The sequence below is a fragment of the Cydia splendana genome, chromosome 8 (genome assembly GCF_910591565.1).
Source record: "Cydia splendana chromosome 8, ilCydSple1.2, whole genome shotgun sequence".
Classification (NCBI taxonomy): Eukaryota; Metazoa; Arthropoda; class Insecta; order Lepidoptera; family Tortricidae; genus Cydia; species Cydia splendana.
In genome coordinates, this window is record NC_085967.1 from 704,452 (window position 1) to 723,818 (window position 19,367).

Here is a 19,367-nt window from a genome sequence, read left to right on the forward strand (position 1 = left end):
CAGAAAATTAATCTTGTCTGGTTAAATATTTAAGGATAAAATAATGGTGAACTATTTGTTATTGTACTTTTAATGCTTTTAGCACACTGAGAACGCGCGCGGTGTGGTACTTACATAGTTACAATTTCATTATGAATTATGACATCTAGGCCGCACTTTACATGTATGAAAGCTACTGAGTCTATTTACGTATGAGATCATTGCCGGAGGCTATAAATGCAATAATGTTCGCTAAATAAATAAAACTTCACTATCAACTACAGCTGGTCACTGTCGACCGTACTCTCTGTACAAAAATGCCCGCCTTCCCATTTAAAGAATTCCCCAACTGCTATATATAGAAGTTATATACTAACTGGTCGAAATTTAACTGCTTGTATCTTATATTCCCAATAGAATTAAACACCCATAGTTTACTGTTGACACCAAAACAACGTCGTAGACGGTCAATGCTGATAATTATATGTACATATATTTTGCAGATGATAAGAGCCGAAATTGTATTGTAATTCCGTAGTTCCGTACTGAAAGGCTTAAGCTAAAAACCAAAAAACATAGTAAAAATCGACATACTGTGCCTTTCAAGTACGAATATTCTTATTTTCTTTTTTTTTCAGTTGGGGACAGCAGTTGAAAACATCGCTAGATTCTCAACAAGCGAGTGGTCGACACTGCACTCCGAGCTCCGTACAGCGACACTCCTGGCAAGGCGTCGACAGCTCTGCTATGATCCTGCCCACGCGGTACATACGTCCATAGATATTACATCCAGCCAGTTTCAAACCTCCTACTCCAGGCAACACATTCGCTGGAGCTCGTTCCGGAGATGACGTTTGAATCTCTTTCCTTGTAGTAGTTGTGGGTTTCTGTGTCGTTAGCTTTGGGGATACCGGTTTGAAGGGTAGAGGGCGTGGTGTCGGTTTTCTGATGGCAGTCGCTTCTCCGAGCACGAGGTGGTCTATCCTGTTCACAGTGTTTTGCTGGAAGGTCTTCTTCGGAGGCGGGTATGGGTAAGGGTAGTGGTGAGGCATAGGGACGAATGGAGCTATAGCCGGCTTAGGTTCTATGGAGCTGGTTAGTTGCGGAGTGGTGGTTATTTTAAACGTAGAGGTTCTAGTGGTAGAGGTCGTTCTAGTGGGAGGTGGGATTATTTTAGTAGGACTTGGAGGATTTCTAGTAGGCGGTACTTTGGTCGTTGTAATAACAGGTTTCTTTTTCTGAGGTGCAGCCGTAGTTGCATCGTAACTTTCGCTAAGTAGAAGTTTCAGAACACTGCCAAAGGAGAATCCTTCGTCGTCTTCCTCTTCTTCGTAATCTTGAGAAGGGAAGTGTGTTTGATTGACCTCATGTTCAGGCGCTGCGGTCGAAGTTGTTGGAGAACTGAATATTGCTTCAGTTGATGTCGGTGCGTTTACCGTCACTGGCGTAGTGCTCTTGTTTTGTTTATCATTATTCACTTTTTCACTTACAACTGTTGTAGCTACTTCATTTGTAGAATTGTCGCTTTCCAGTTTAGGAACCAATTCGGCTTCTGTTACTGTCTTATTTTGTGTTGTAATTTTGTCATTTGATTTGTTTGCATTGTGATTTGTATTTTTAGTAGGTTTTATTGAAATCTTTTCGGTAGTTGTGGTGGATGTTGTCGTCGTTGTACTTTCTTTTTCTGCAACAAAAAAGGGAAATTCAATTACCTCCCAATAAATGGCATCACGATTTCAGTATTAGTAACATGGCACTACCTCTTATCCACATAAAAAATTAAGACTTAAAAAATTTGAATTTCTGTCTCTAGAAACGTGTAAGTGGTATCTCGCTTAAAATTGGTTACACTTACCTTCAACGCAAACGAGTTCACCACAACAGACATCTGCCGTGGAAGAGTGTAGTTCGGGGTTGTAATAGCAGCCATCAGGCGGGAGGCAGGCGCGGGGGCTGCATTGGATCTTCCCCCAGGTGCAAGAGCACACAGAGCACATCAGGTCCATGGTCGTACCCTCGGGCACGCGGTGCCCGTCGGCCGTTAAGCAATCTAGAAAATTTTATGAATGAAGTTGGCGGGAAACCTAGAGTACATTGTCATATTCCTGTAATGAGATATTAAAAAAATATTAAAAAAACATAAATAAAATAGAAATAGGTACCTTTCACTGTATCCAGTTGCATTGAAGTGGTCAGATGTGGCACAGAAGGCGCGGAAGGTGTACTAGGATATACTGCATAGTACTCGTCGATAATTCCCGGTCCTTTTGGTATAAATCCACCTGAAACCAAGAAATACTTTATATCAGACTTGGATTTTTTTTTATTTACTTTACTAAGAGCTTTATTGCTTAGAGATTATTTCGCTCCATATAAATCAACATACAATCATAATTATATACGATACTAAGACCTATATTTTCTAGCTAGAATTGTGCTCTGACCTGGTCCAACAATGGAAAAGCAAGCGCTGAAAAAGTGAAGGGCTGAACTGAAAGATAAAAAATCTGGTGGTGTACCTTCAGTCTCAACGGGAGGCGAAAACAAGTTGATAGACGGTGTTTCCAGCTTGAACGTGGTGCTTGTACTTGGTATTTTGGTGACAGATTTGTTAAGTTCCAAAGCGTGCGATCCCAAAGACGCAGACACTGTGTGTTCATGCAGCAAGTTATTATTGGCAGTGGGGTAATCAGAACTAGTAATGTCAACTTCGTGACTTAAAGCGGGGTATTGTGACGTGTCCACCTTCTCTGAGGTGAAGACTGGGTATTGCGTAGGATGGTAAATGTCTTCTCGTCTTGTGGCGAATGGAATATCTTTGCCTCCTAGGGTTGGGTAATATACAGGGTATTTGTCCTCTCTCTCGAGTATTGGATATGTGAGCACTTCTTTTGGGGACTCTTCGTCCACAACAGCATCCGCTGCTACAAATGGAATGATCCTGAAAACAGATCAGAATAATTTGAGAATTGAACAATTTATAAACGAGACTTTAAAGGCAGTGACGATAAAAGTTATGCTTACTTTAAATTAGGTAGAGATGGAGGCAATGTGGGCTCAGCATAATCGAAATCAAATTCATTCGTTTTCTTCGACATATTTGAAATCGAAGGTAGGTCAGTTGGTACTGCTATCTTTGACACTGTCGAAATTGAGGGTCCTGAAGTAACACGGGAAGAATTGGTAGACAGAGAACTAGTCACGTTGATGGTAAACATCTCATTGTCATCAAATTCTCCATTAACACTCCTGTCAGTTATAATATCATTAGGGTTGAAGGTGTGGCTCTCTATATTCCCTGTCGTTAGGATTGGTATTCGAGGTTGCGCTTCCATCTTAATCCGTTCAGTGTCATTGACTGTCAAATTTAATGGCAATGATGTCGAAGACAGTTCTGCTGTACAATTGATGGTACCATTAATAACAATCCTAACTGAGCCTTCTGGTTGTTCTGTTGATGTAGTTTCTGGTAAGTCTTCATGCTCAGAAAAATCTTCTGGTTCTGGTAAATCCATTGTTGAAGTTTCAAAATTAGATCGGACTAGCTTTTCAGTGGTACTGACAAATATCGTAGAAGGCAATTCAGTTGTTGATGTTACATTTTGGACTGAGTTCTTAGTGGTGTTTGCGTGTGGTTCATCAGTTTTTCTTTTTACTTTGCTTGTGCTGACAGGTGCTTTTTCGGTAGCTAAAGTCGTGGGAGAATTCGTTTTAGTACTTGTAATGTTTGTAAAATTTGTTTTTGTTGATGTACTAGGAGAGGTTGTTGATGATTCAACTTTATTTGACTCGGACGTGTGAAGTGAGCGGTCGTCATTCCGCACTGATATTAGTGAATTGCTGGATAACAACGGATGAGATTTATCTGAAACAGAAATAGATATCCCGATAGTGACTATAACAAGAATTGATCTGATTGTAATTACATCAAGTAAGGCATCGAATTCAGAATGCGCTAAGTCTCCCAAGTATAAATCTGTATATAAATATATTTGCGTAATTTAATATGTATGTATTACCATGTTCACAGTGGTACTGATGAGGGCAGCACTCGCCAGGCCGGAGGAGTGGCTTGCAGCCTAGTAAAGGCGGTGCACATGACAGAGGCTGGCAGCGCACTGCACCACGCAAGCAGAAGCATTGCGTGCAGGCGCGCTCAGCTGACGTTATGCGCTCGCCTTCTTTGTACCACGTGTCTTCTACCTTGCAGTCTGAAATGAGCGATTAACTGTCATACTGATGTCAACATAAGAAGCTAACCTTAATGTAAGGCTTTGAATTGCTAATTTCGTCAACTATTCCTTGAAGAGACGCGTGCGTTTCAGGTACACAGGTACCAGTAAAAATAAAATTTACATGTAAATAGCTAAAGATTAAGTAAGTGTAAGTACCTAAAGATTACCCACATCCTTGGACTTCAGACTTCTTCAACTATCTTGGAGGGGCCAAAGATTTGTTTAAAGCTATTAACAGTCAAAAGTTTTTGTGGACCCCTGGGGCCCTGAGTACCTCAAAGACAGAAGAATGATCCCTAATATCCCAACGATGTAAACCATTAATTTACCGTGTGTTCCATGCGCTGGTGGTTCATGTGAGCAGTAGTATCTCTGAGGGCAGCACGCTCCTGGGGCAGGCCGCGCGACACATCCTCGCGGTGGTGGTAAACATGTAGGCCTCACGCAACGACGCGCGCCGCCCAAACAGAAGCACTGTTCGCACGCCACGCCCGGTGCGAGCGCTGAACCTGCGCCAAACACGGAGCCGCCCTCCACGCACGCTGGAAACCGAGCTGGACGGTCAAGGCACAGTTAAACTGATGGTACCTACAAGGTACACTCACCTGCAATAATATGTTACACAATTAAGACCGCAAAAACATCTGTCTCGATCTTATTTGTAGAGCCATAAGAGTGTGTCACATATTTTTGCAGCCTTTGAAGAGTAACATATTATTGCAGGTGACTGTACTTTAGCGTCTCGCGCATAATAACGCTCTAGTGCATGGAAAATGAAAATTCGCTAGCTCAAAATACTGATCATAAGAAAGTAGGTAAATAAAACTCAGTACCAGGTTAGTGCAACGAGAAACACCTGTCTATTTTATATTTATTCCTAAAACCGAGCAGAATTGGTAAGAAGTGGAAGGTAGATTACAGACAGACAGGCCTATTCGGGTTTCGAGATAATCACAAGATCTTGAGACGATTTAGAGATCAACTAGATCTACATTAGATATCGACTAGATGTGACTTGGATATCTAAGTCATAACTTGTCGTTCAAGAGGACCTCCAGAATCGCGGAAACGTCAAATTTGACATATCCATATCTTACTTAAATATCTTTAAATTATCCGTGTCGTAACTTGTTGAAGTCTAGTAGAAATCTAATTCATTTTCCGAATCGAGCCGAGATAATGTAACGTTACTAAAGTACCATGTCCGACTGACGAGATGGAAGTTGTCTCCGAGAAGTCTTCGTCTTCGAACCGCGCTGATGCGCCAAGCTCCATCAACTTCACCCCATCTGGAATTCACAAAATATCTCATTAGGTACACAGAGCTCTGGATAATAACTATTTCTATGATTAATTGTAACTAGATAAGTAACTAACAGATATAAGTATTAGTAGGTGGAGTAAGTCCTAGTCCTAACACAACACCATAACTTAAAATGGCCAAAACTAGATCTTTCGCATCGTGCTTGCGGACGTCTCTTAGATTATGGAAAAATAATAATATTAACACATTCGGTGCGGCAGCGCAAAACCCAAACTTACTGCCTGTGCTGTACGAGTCATATACTTCCCGTATTGAGAAAGCCAAATTTGCGGCAGGACCTACATTTTCCCGTACCATGTCCTGACTTTAAAGGTCCCTACAGACCTGGAATGTTATCGATTTGTACTGAAAGTCATTCTAACCAATAGACTATATCCTTGTGTATATACAGCTGCCGTCGCCCGCGGATATAGAATATACTTGAAGTAAGAATATCGGGAGTATAGTCATATTTTTCTTACTCACACGAGAACATAGAAAAACCACCGCCGCACCGGGGGTAAGACAAAGCGCATCAGATAGCCGCCGCACCGGCAGAAAGTCAAATACGGCCAAATGCTTCCCGTAATGCAGCGAATGTGTTAAATCTTTCGCTTGGGACTAGCCGGTGAGCTACTAACCCAAACCCATATAAATGGAATGCTATGCTCAGCAGAGGCACGTATTTATAATGGACTGAAAATGATAACATATACCTGGACAATGCAATTCAGGACAGCAAGACCCCTTCCTATGCAGCACATGGCACCTTGGCGGCGGGTCCGGCAGCGGCGCGCACGCTCTGCGCGCGCACGCAAGCACGCCGCGCGCGCACGTGCAGCGGAGACACGCAGCGCGCGTGCGAACGGGCGCGCCGGCGGCGTGCCAGCGGCCCTCGTGGTAGCAGCCCCCGGGGTCTAGTGGATCTGGAATTAGTAAATTTCAAAAAAATAGGGAACCAACTAAATACGAGTATATAATATTATCAGCAATGTTGGCCCAGCCGATATTTAGGAAGAGTTCAATGACAAACACAGATACATTCGCTTCGCCAAAGATACAGTAAATTATACTTATCTGACTGCTAGCCAGAAGCTAGCTAGGAGAAGACATGAGATTTAAGATACAATTAAATACATACCTATAGCTCGGATGCTGCGGTCGGTATAGTTAAATCTAGCAGCATAAACTTGAAATAATTCTGAAATATACAAATACATTTTATTAGAAACTGACAGTACCTATAATATCTAAGAAAGCTAATCAACAATCATAAATGGGTTCTTCAAGCTAGCATAAAATGGCAGTTATATATATTATGCTAGGCTAGAGGAACCCTAATAGAAGACCGGAATCCATTCGTTTATAGCTTTATACTCTTTTTATTGCCGACGTCTTAAAGTATTATTTTGCGTGTTTGCATTTAAGTATTAATACGTTCTATTAAATTTAAGTAGTTACGTTTTCCGTCAGAAGAAAAAAATATTCTTAGCAAAAGCCTTCACTTGGCATAAATAATAAAAATATCGATAACCGCCAGGTTCGGATTTATCTAATCAATACATACGTTTACATTACAAATGCCAAGTAATTATTAAATAAAGACATACACAACAAACCTACCTACTTCTGTGTTCATATCTTTTTAATAGTTATGCCTAAACTAAATATATTTGTTAGGTACCTTATCTAGTATGTACATACCTCTGTATAACCATTATATATATACAAATTTTTGGAATTGTATAATTGCTGATTGCGCACAATAAACATCCCTTTATCTTTTCCGTGTAGGTATGCTTATAAATAAACTTGATTTAAAGACTCCTGTTAATTCCCCAGCAAGAAAGCATTGAACGCGCAGAACTGTCCCGTTCCCGTGTTTTCCTCGGGCGCGTCAGGCGCGTGGGAACGCCGTGAATGGACCGTAACTGTACCCGCCGTGCGCCCATTGACCAGACGATACACACTAGAGACGATTCTTACTTTACAAATCTGATCTTAATTTGATATTGCTCGTAGATCACGCAAACACTTATTATATCGCGAATACCTACATAGTAATGAAAGTGAATGCGTGCGTGCGTGCGTGCATGCGTGCGTGCGTGCGTGCGTGTGTGTGTATGTATGTATGTATGTATGTATGTATGTATGTATGTATGTATGTATGTATGTATGTATGTATGTATGTATGTATGTATGTATGTATGTATGTATGTATGTATGTATGTATGTATGTATGCATGCATGTATGTATGTATGTACAATTATACTGTATATATAACACTTTAAACTCTCGCGTTTTGTACACATATTTAATTACACAAACGGTGTATTGATTCAAATGTTGAAACCAGCGGATATGTCTTCGGACCAGTGTACGGATACTGTGAGTGTTGCGTGTCGTGCCGTGGACAATAAACATTAAACTTTAACGGGTAGCTGCAATTTCTTTGTCTACCCCGAACATTTTTATAAACTAATTTCGGGTAGTTTAGTGGTGTTTTATTAATATCTCCGTTGACATTTGTTGGGACGTCAGTCTTTCCGTGACCACAGCTGGTGCAACTCAGCTGAAACGTCGGAATTAAAGGTAAAAACAATGAAATTATATCGCGGTAGACCCGTTTGTGTAATTAAATATGTATACTGTATATACTAGTATTAACCCGTGCAACACTGACAGTACTGAGAGTACCTACCAAATATTTTTTTTCGTTTAAAAAGTGTGAGGACAAATAAGTGAAACTACAGTATATACATTGCAAGTAGGGCTTCCAATACCGGGATCCCGAAATACCGGGATCCCGTCTGTTTAAACGCATTTTTCAATACCGGTATTTTTTAATGCAATACCGGGATCCCGGTATTTTCAAAAACAAGGAAAATGTGCCGATTATAACGTTTAAAATCCATTAAAATGATCAAATTCGGCTGTATCAAGAAAATACTTGCCCATTTAATTAAAAATATCATTTAATTGAAACAACATTCATTCGTAGGTATACAGGATATGTCGTGTGACTCATGTGCATACGAGTAGGTATAGCCAATTGTGATCCATTTCCATAGTAGAGACTGTGCAGAAAGAAGAAAGTCGTGGAATGTATGGGGCCCAATACATTCCACGACTCTCTTCTCTTTCCGAACAGACTCTATGTGGTGGCTGATTTTTGATGAGAGACTGTGACTACAAAATTGACTATGACAGGACCCCTCTATACTATGTATTCTCTTTGATGAGAGTAATGGCGATGTTCATAAATGTCTGGTAAATCTAACAATCATTTTGTCACGTCATTTTGACAGTTGTGTTTGTTATAAAGAGACAAAATTTAACAGAGGTTTGCGAAATTTTATCAATAAGCGCTACCATTGCACCATCCCACTAACCCGGGGATAACCGGTTTAACTGATAACCCAGTGTCAAATTGTACTGGTAACCAGGGTAACTTCAGGTTTAACCGGTTAACCCCGGGTTAGTGAGATGGTGCAAGTGGGCCTAAGGGGTTAAATGAATACTGACTAGTAATGTCACGTTAAGATCAGATTAGTAGAGTTCGAACGCTGCTGATGGTCATAGGACTGGCTTGGCAGGTTTAGTCGCTAGGATTTGTCAGCGGTAACTTATGCTTATACGAGAGTTGTTTGCTAAAGCTTGTAATGAATGTGCCATTTTATGGATTATCAATATTGGCAGGGTTTTATGGGAGTTTAATGTCAAGGCTTGAGAACCTGAATCCTACAGCTCTGAGCCTTAATAAACGAAACTAAATCTATTCCACATGTATTACTTAATCATGTATTACAAAATAAGTACACCTTTCTTCAAGGATGATTCAAGTACTTAGGCCTCAAAATATTCGGGAGCGATATAGTTTTGTACAAAAAGAACTCTTTTAGAACTCCTAAATTAAGTACGAACATTTTTATTAGAATTTATGTAGAATACATCCATTTATTAAAGTAAAAACTCAACCTATGCCCATTTTGCTAGATTTAGTTACAATTGTTTTATAATTCGTCCGGCGATGTAATAGTAAAGAACCATAACAACACAAAGTTAAGCCAAGTATAGTTATCTATTGTAAAAAGAGCGTAAATTATTTCTTATTTGCGCCCTGCCGGCAATTCTCATATTCTGCAATAACATAAGTAGACCCTAGGATACAGATGATTGATTGTCGTCCAACCAGTTTGACACCTAGCCGTGCGCGATGATTTGATCAGATTATTGGACAGAAAATTACGCCTCGCGGCTGGAGACAAAGGCCTGGGAACTGTCAGGCAAAATACATCGCAGTCATGGGTTCTTGAGCTGGAGGAATGATGATTAGAGCCTAATTGACTGATTGTTCCAAGTGTTGCAAATACGAGTAGGCAACACGGAGCTTAGATAGTTACACATCAACTTGAGGTTTATTTAAAGGTCCTATCTATATATGTAGTCCTATATATAAGTATACCTATTTACTTTCTCTTTGGTGATCAAAATATTAATAGATTTATGACAATTTGCCACACTCTGTTTCAATTAAGTATTGCGCTGTTTTTTTTAATTAAATATACTATGTACCTATGCATTTCTCTGCCTTTGACTACCAACATGGCGTATTTACTAATAGTCATAAAATTTATTTTCGTAGTCATCGCTATAATTTCAGTGTATAATCAGCCATTGCAGTAGTCAAGCTAAAAGCCAGCCCTAAAACACGCTGCAGATGTCTGTAGTATGTATTTAGGTATCTAAGATTGTCACTTTACCACAACTCTGTAATTTTTAAACATTAATTTATTACAATAGAAAGTTCACAATAAATAATTTTTTCATTCATATTTTCGTGGCATTGGCAATAATGTTAATCTTAATTTATGACTATAATACAGTGTCAAACGATAATTTGTTTTTAATTCACTTTTCACCGCGCATATAAAACTCGGTATTCATTGTCCACAGTGTTTTGTTGTCCTTATCCCCGCGTGTGTGGTCCTGCAGTGTCTTGCGACCTCAAAATGCGCGTGTGGGCTGCGACGGAGCGCCGCGCCGGCGCATCGGCCGATTGTCTGCGAAAATGATAACTACCGTACGCAATTTACTGCCTGTTTTTAGACCTCATATTATATAAAAAATAAGGGCCATGAATGGTTAAAGTTTGCGACGGTGCTCCTTTAGTTAAGAGTCATAAAAATTTAGTGCTACTTTGGGTTTCCTCTTGGTGGTAGTTAAGGACTTCATTTTAGTTTTTCTTCCGGGAGAGCCATCTGCTAAAGAAGTTACATATTTTGTAAAACAGGAAATAATAATTAAAAATTGGACTTTTCGGCTGTCGGACCTCGGCCCATCGTTCTAACAACTGAGTTAAGGGGCCCACAGATTATCTACCAGTTTGCCGGACGGTATCAGCCTGTGAGTTAAACGAAAAAGATGACAGCTTCGAACAACTGATAGGCTGTAATCTGTGGGCCCCTTTACGGACGTTTACCCATTGAGCGCATATTTCCATCTTTTCTTTTTTACATTTATGATAAAATTACTGGAAATCAATATAAGAAAAACAATAACTCTCTTAAGCTTTGATTTCGAGCATTGGTAGACACCTGCGCTATACACAACTCAGAAAACCTCACCTCCCACTCAAATGGCGAACAATCAAGATTGACCCTGGCTGTGAGGCGCGTGAATATAATTTATTGTTCACATTTCCCGGCCGGATAACTGTTCCGTTCCCATGCCGGCCTGGGAGCGGAGAACAAAGCCCGGGGCGGTTGACCACTGGCTTGGGCAGAGAACTTCTTAATACAGTTGAGCATAGACGAATTATGAAATATTGCAAAAAATCATACTTTGAATTTTGATCCTATAATGGAAGGTATCGACTTGAGGTTTGACGTTTAATTTATGGTTTAAAATTAACGTAATACTTATGTTTATGTTAACGCGATTTTTTGTAACAGGTTACGAAACGGATGACAAACGCACCAGCGTCGCAGCTGCAGTGTTGATTCGGGGGATGTTCCTGGGTCAAACAGATCACTGTGTTATGTCTTTCCTGTAGACATACACAAGAGTTAAGGGCTATAAAGGTTAATTTTCTTATTTAACCCTTATCCACGTGAAAAGGTCCTCCTTTTATTTAGAGAACTATGATAAAATCATTGCTTACATGCCCACAAGCTGTTAACTATTGCCCACAGGAGAGAAAAATGTACTGTTCGCGATAACACACGAGTTTTCTCTCCTGTGGGCAATAGTTAACAGCTTGTGGGCATGTAAGTAATGATTTTATCATAGTTCTCTAAATAAAAGGAGGACCTTTTCACGTGGATAAGGGTTAAATAAGAAAATTAACCTTTATAGCCCTTAACTCTTGTGTATGTCTACAGGAAAGACATAACACAGTGATCTGTTTGACCCTCCTACACCCACTAGGGCGGCCACATTCATGCATGGAGCGAAGAACGTTAACTTCGTCACTTATTTTATCAATGAAATGAAAAGTGACCTCATTATCATTGCCAATGCTGCAACAGTAACGCTACTGCACTCTGCAGTCACCCTCCGAATATAACCTTAATATGGTAAGTAGTTAGGTATATACATACGTAATATTGGGTCAAAACTCAATATTTGCCGTCATTAGTAATTAAGACAGCGGAAGCGAAAAAAAGCTCACTCCATTGTTTGTAAAACATTAGCACTTTTGGTAACAACCTAACTGTTTGTAACCGCTCTGAAGAAGTTGAGGAAAATGATGCCTTTAAATATAGAAGGGGATAATGAGAAGTTACTACAGGTTAACTTAAAATGGCAACTGACGTCCAATGCCCTGAAGTGCCTTAAGGTTTTAGGTACATGTACATACATTTCATAGTATGCTCAACCTATTCACGTCTTTCCTAAAGACATCGCCAATTTAAGAGAATCTATACATGTACCAGAGTCGTTAACTTATATTGTATTGTTCACAGAAGTGAACTGTTTCTAAAATGTGTGTTGACCCGATATCTTCTTGTCTGTATGATATGTACCCTGATCGATTAATTAGTCATCTTATGCATTTTATATATGCAGGTAGGCAGGGTAACGTTATGCAACTGAAAATACGTAAAATTTGACATGTTTTCGTGAGTGGTTGGAGTCTACAATACAAATATAAGTAGTCTAGTTTCAGTGGGAATTTTTTAGTGGCATTTTTCATTGATATATATATATATGACGTGTTAAAATTCAATATAAAAATGGCAATGACTATATTGAACCTAATTTAAACTGTTGTGAGACATACTAACAAGTCGCGCGAGTGACTAAAGACAAGCGAGTCTAAACCGTAAAATTATTCGACTATATTGAAGTTTTTTTTTTTATTTCCTTGGGCATATTACTATTAACATAGAATGGTCTTTTGCCGCTTGCCGCCATTGTAGTAAGAATATAAATGCATCAATAAATATTCATTTTGTTATTAATAATGTGTTCGAACAAAGTAACTGAAATTAACCTATGCATAGAGCGTAACGATCAAAACAAGACCATATTAGTACGGCTATTACTTAGAATATTACAATTTATTTCATACGCGTTCTATGGGAAAACTTTGTGAATGTTAAATGCTTCACGTAGTACCTACTTATTACAAAATTTGCAGAAATACTAAATTAAATCATAAACGTATTTAATACATTTAATAATATTAGAAAAAAAGAGTAGTGTAATTAAATATCTTATGTCATTCTCTAAATATGAATATCGTGAATTCATATCACATTACTAGACCATCAACCTACACGTAGGTACGTAAATTAGTATGCCGTATTCCGGTCGGACAGACGGACAAACATTTACACTTGTCCACCCAGACCCCAGCTGCCGCGACGAAAATAATGTAACGTTCTTATTCCAACGACTTAACCACTAATTTGGAATAATTTCTGGTTGATTAAATGACTAGGTAAGTTGGTTGTGGCATAGCGGGTCATGGTATTAGCATACGGTATGAAATGTGACGGTTTTGTATGGGATTTGTGCCTTATTGGTTGACGCAATGGGCTTTGCATGGTAACACTCATCTCAGGGGACCTAGTCAAGATGACAATCGCTGGTAGAAAATTGAAATCTAAGCAATGAATGGAAATAGTCACGTAACGTAGGATCTGTCATCCTGATACGTTCCTTTTAAGTGTCAAACATCTGTTTCAAGAGAAATAGGCAATGACTTTGTGCAGGTAGGTACCTACATTTTAAAAGTGTGATTTTGTCATCATCTTAAATCTTAGAATAGGTCGCAGTTCCCTCGCTGAGCTTGTAAGGCCCTCGGTAGCCCGATATTCCAGCTAGTCGAGTAATTTGTCCAATGATCTCGATTTTCCTGCAGCTCGGCCTAGTAAGAAAACTCGACTCTCTAGGACAATTTGATTTTGAAAAGATAATTTGAAACATTCTTTTGCAAAATAATACTATTACAGTATTATGGCCAAGGTTTAACACCTGCCGAAAATATCTTACATATACACATATAGGTAGGTACATTGTAATATTATTCAAAGTTGGCCTAAATAGCTAAACGCCAGTATTGTCAGTTGCGTAGCGGGAGGCATAATTATGCGGCTCATAGTGAATAGGATCGACCCACATCGAGTGTCATTGCTTTACTTTACTGTCTCTGTTTGAGCCCACGAGTCCTGCTGCTCGCCTAGTTGAGCTGACTCACTGTTTAACGCTATACACAGTTGCTTAGTGTCATTTATGGCAAATATGTAGGAAAACTAGGTTATTCGCGCTTGAAAGTTGGTTTTTGCGTTGCACAATATTGTGATTATTTTTGAAATAATTTACAAGTCTAAATGCGTGACTTTTGTAAATAATGTACAAAAAAATATAAGAATGACTGTATTGTTGAAACGCCAGTATTGTACCTAAACCTACTGAATGGCATTTTATTTTACAATGGGTCCAGAACAAAATTAGGTATTCGATCACTAAACAAAAGATAAGCAACGCCGTCCGTCAAGTTCAAAGTTAAAGAGCCGAAGCTTTATCGGCTGGATCTCCGACGGCGAAACGAAATAAACTTACATTTCGTTGGGTCAGATATTATCAGTTACAGATTGACGAAAACTGTCGGCTACGGTGTGTGGTTTATCTTGAGATTTACTTCATAATAAATTAAAAAAATAATTTATTTTGTAACTATAGCTAAGACAATGCCGTGCGTTTGTATAGGTAAATTATCTTTTAGATTAGGTTAGTCACATCATATCTCAGATTTTACAATGATTGTTTTTGCGTCTTTGAACCAAATCCTTCACTTTCTAATACATAGTTTAATCCAATTTCTGCAACATGACCACTGCATAAAGCAGTTGTATTTAATGTTAATATAGTAGATAATTCCATAGTTTTTTTTTATGTATATTTATGTGTTCATAAAAGCTTTGCAAAATAGACATTCCCAGTTTGACCAATCAAAAACTTCATTTAAGTACTATTCAGCTGCTGACACAACTTCCCACGAATTATGTAAATTTTATAACCCGTTGTTTATTTAAGCTCTGATTTAAGTAAACGATGTTTTATTCATCACCCGGTTAAGTATATATGAATATTAAGTTAATTTGTTACGCGTATTATGCAGATGGCGAATATAAGGCGCGGGCGCGGCGCGCGTTGAACTCTGCGCTGCGCGGGAGATGATCGCGCGGGAGATGATCGCGCGGGAGATGATCGCGCGGGAGATGATCGCGCGGGAGATGATCGCGCGGGAGATGATCGCGCGGGAGATGATCGCGCGGTTAGATTAGGTTTGGGACCGCTCACGATAAGGGAAGTATCTACCAAATTTATATAGCTCCGCACAAAACCTTTTTCATGGGATCACTTCGATTTTGCGGATCGGTTAAATGTAACCTGAAAACGCATTTAAGGATGGCTCACGCTAGACCGGGCGGAGGAGTCCGCCATGTAATTTTTTATGACGGCTGATCGGTAATCACGTGGTGCTTTCCATAGAAAACGAAGCGCCGGAAACTCCAGCCCGGCCCCGGCCCAGTCTAGCGTGAGTCATCCTTTATGCGTTTTTCTCAGAGATCGTTCGACGTAGAAAGCTAAAATTTGGAACTTTTATAGAAATTACTAGGTACAATTAATACTGAGAGATTAAGCCATAACCGCTTATTGATTATTAGAGTCAAAAGCAACAAGTGTCAAAAAACCATGTGACTATCTAAGAATTATTAAATTAGACCGCGACCTCACAATAAAGCACTACAGGATTACTTTCGCATTTAAGTATAATGCTTATAAGTAGGTATAAAGATGGGCAAAGACATAACACTGGTCATTAGCGTGACCAAACTTCTTACTTAATTCTAGGAGGTTTTTATTGCACGATACAGCTTGTACCTACATCTATGCAAGATGCACCGAAAACCCCGGGGTATGATTAAGCAGGTACTTACTAATAATATGCTGGGTATTGAATAAATTATATTAATTATGGGGTCGGTTATCTATGTCTATGTATTTTATTTATAACGAACCTTTGTTAAAGAAGTTATTAATTGCATGTTTTTATTTATTTGCTTCATTATTACAATCAAAAGTGTGGATATTAATGAGTAGGATTACATTTAAGCAATCCTGTTACGATATTTAATTTTGTTTTTGAGTTATATGGTGATATTGATATTTTATTTTGGATAATTGTTGCCTAAATAAAAGTTTTGTCTGTTCATTATAATTTATTATCAATAATTGTGAGGTAAACCTGGCATTATGAGCAAGAACGGTTACTAGAAATATTCAGATATTTACCCACTTATCTAAACATATTTATAAAGATCTCTCAAGAACTTTAAATTCAATGTGCAGTATTCAGTGTGTATGTACCTATGTAAGTAAAGAGCAAACTACTCATTGAAGTCTGCCTAAACAATCTCTCATGTCTGTAAAAGAATAAAAATAATAATTGTACAAATATATACAACACCTAACCCATAAAGGATCCCCAATAACTCAACACTTTAATTTCGTTTCACCAAAAGAACATACCAACGAGAACCGCCATAAAGCTCATCTTAAACACGCAACACAAACAAATCAGCAAAACCTGGCGTTTATCGATATTTCAAGCCGATCGATATTTTATCCATTCGATATTTCAACCATAAATCGCGGCAATAAAAATGGGCCTTGCATCCTTCGCGTATATCACAGGGTCATTGACCGAAGGATCGAAGCATATTCAGAAACAATAATATAATACCAATACCGACATCACGCTCGCACTTATTTAACCAGCGCAGTAAACAGCATAAAAATATAAGACAAATTTGACAATTCGTTTCTGAATACGCCTCGGTGTGAAAAGGAATTGATATAATGTCCTGCTACCTGCGCAGACGATGATCGCGAGTAGCATGGCGGCACGACCGTCGCGTCTCGCGCACGCGCGTTTACTGACGCGGTCTGCGAAACTTTCATGAAAACTTTGAAGCTTACAATCAATGTTGCGAATTTGTGGCGTTTATCGGCTGATAGATCGCTTTATAGGGTTGACGCTGGACAGATTAGATTGATTAAAGAACGGTTTTGTTGAATAATGTACGAATTGAGTTATTATACCGGGTGTGGCCTGTAACACGAGCAAAGAATTAAAAATTTAAAACATAGATTGTACTCCTCAAACGGTGACACTTTTGTTCAACAACTTTTAAAAATTATGAAGTATTTAGACTCTCTATTTTTCATACAAAATAAATATTATCTTCAATGGACGCCATCGCCACGCCATATCATTGTGATTGACGTTGCTTGTCACGCCTTAAACATAACAAAATTCGCAATACATTGCGTCTTAGAATAAACTTTAAAGTGTATTAAAAATCAAACCACAAGTTATTTTTAAAAGTCGCTGAACAAATGTTGGTCAGTATGAGGAGTACAGCCTACAGTTTAATTTTTTGCTCATGTTACAGGCCACACCCGGTATAAGATATAGAGGTAAGCCAATCGGCTACACTTGATCTATTATTTTGTGTTTAAGCACTAACCTCCCAGACGCGTCTTATCAAAGCATCCGTGGTATTCACAAATACGAAAAATATCCCTAGCCTGGGGCCCGTTTCTCAAAAGCTTGTAACTTGTAATACAAGCGGGTGTGACTTTTTGACAGCTTTTCTTAGAAAGGGACTTCCACTTGTATTACAAGTTACAAGCTTTTGAGAAACGAGCCCCTGGTAAGTTTCTCAAAATTTTGTTAATTTAAACGACCGGTCTGGCCTAGTCGGTAGTATAACTTATGCTTATGAAGCCGATGGTCCTGGGTTCAAATCCTGGTAAGGGTATTTGTGTGATGAGCACAGATATTGGGTCATGGATGTTTTCTATGTACACCACCAGCCTTCTTGAGCTTAACTGTTAGGCTTAGTGAGTTTGTTTAAGGATGTCATATGAAAAAAGTTGGTAACACGTGGGAATATACCCTCAGTACGTCAAAACGCTGCGTACTGACCGTGCACAAAAACGGTTACCTCTACTATGTTGCTCCCAACGGTACGGAGCTGCGATAAAATGACATAGCAGCACACACGTCGGATGCGCAGCTTAATATTACATCAGTAATTCGACTTCATGAGAAATCCATATTAATTTTATTATAATAAACGAAAAAGTAACTCTGTCTGTCTGTCTGTATACTGTCTGTTAAGTACCTCTTCATGCTAAAACCGCTTAACCGATACTTACTTAGACCTCGTGATGGCCTCCACAAAATAACGTTGTTAAGCAAAGGACGATCAGTGGCGGCCTTAGGGGGGTGACGAGGGAGCAAGGTAATCGCTCTTTTTTTGTACAAAAGACAGGAAGTCAAGGCAAATATTTCCGTTAGGAGCCTCCCAATGGTTAAGGCCAAAATGCAGCAGAGGAAATGCTCATTCTTAGCTTCTTAGCTAATCTCTTTGTTAAGATACTTACTTGTTTACTTATACTGCGTCGGAAGGGCTGCGCGTGCGGCGGCGGGCGGACAAACGGCCCATTACAGCTAATCACCCGAGTAATTGGAGTGCGATATTCGCACTAGCCCTTCCCGGAACATCGGCAGACCACTAATCCGTGGATGAGATGGTTATTTCATTTGTTTTCACTGATTTTAAAAATCTGAAGACGATTGAGTGGTGCGGGGAATTGTTCGGATTAATCCATGCCGCTTTTTGCCGCCGTCACTCTACGCGACATCATTTCCATCTTCACCACTTAGATGGTCGTCAGTCCTCAATTCTGCGTTCCTTCAGAAATTTCTTGCCTCATACAGCTAAACTGTGAAATGAACTGTATGTAGCCCGTGGTATTTCTGAACCGATACCTACTACCTTCAATCTTTCGTGAAAAAAGCGTAATCCCATCTTGAAGGCTGGTAATTAAAAATTAAAAAAACTCCTCTGGTGTTGCAGGTGGCCACATTACCATCAGGCAATGTAACTGCTCGTTTGCCTCGTATATCATACATATAAAATAATAGCTGTATCATTTTATTAAAAATATCGCCAATCAAAGGCGTTAATAGGTACGAGTATGACTTTGTTCTGAATAACTTAAATCAGCTAGAGTATTAAAATGCCAGATTTTGAGCCAAAATGTCCTGATTTAGACTAAGTGCCACAGTAGTTTCAAAGTTGCACGGTCAAGGTACTCTGCCTTCGCTTTAAGGAAAATTTTACCAAAAACCTTTTTATAACGTTTAACTTATTCCAGTGACCAGAAAATCTGCAGTCTTCTTCATACCTTGTCGTTTAATGAAATGAAGCCAATGTTTATTTAATTAACGCTCTTAGAGCATAGTGGAGCTCGGCCCCTC

General features: G+C 39.1%; 1 protein-coding gene across 1 annotated transcript; it reads right to left on the bottom strand.

Annotated features, from left to right (window-relative positions):
* Positions 1-579: 579 nt before the first annotated feature.
* LOC134792598 (mucin-2) lies at positions 580-17,127 on the bottom strand. Its single transcript, XM_063763828.1, has 11 exons — positions 16,907-17,127; positions 6,659-6,718; positions 6,234-6,443; positions 5,414-5,503; positions 4,544-4,756; positions 3,999-4,190; positions 3,004-3,844; positions 2,499-2,920; positions 2,142-2,261; positions 1,835-2,029; positions 580-1,663 (listed from the first exon to the last, which is right to left on the bottom strand). The coding sequence occupies exons 1-11, from the start codon at positions 16,932-16,934 to the stop codon at positions 651-653; spliced, it is 3,384 nt and encodes a 1,127-aa protein (XP_063619898.1). The 5' UTR covers positions 16,935-17,127; the 3' UTR covers positions 580-650.
* Positions 17,128-19,367: the final 2,240 nt, after the last annotated feature.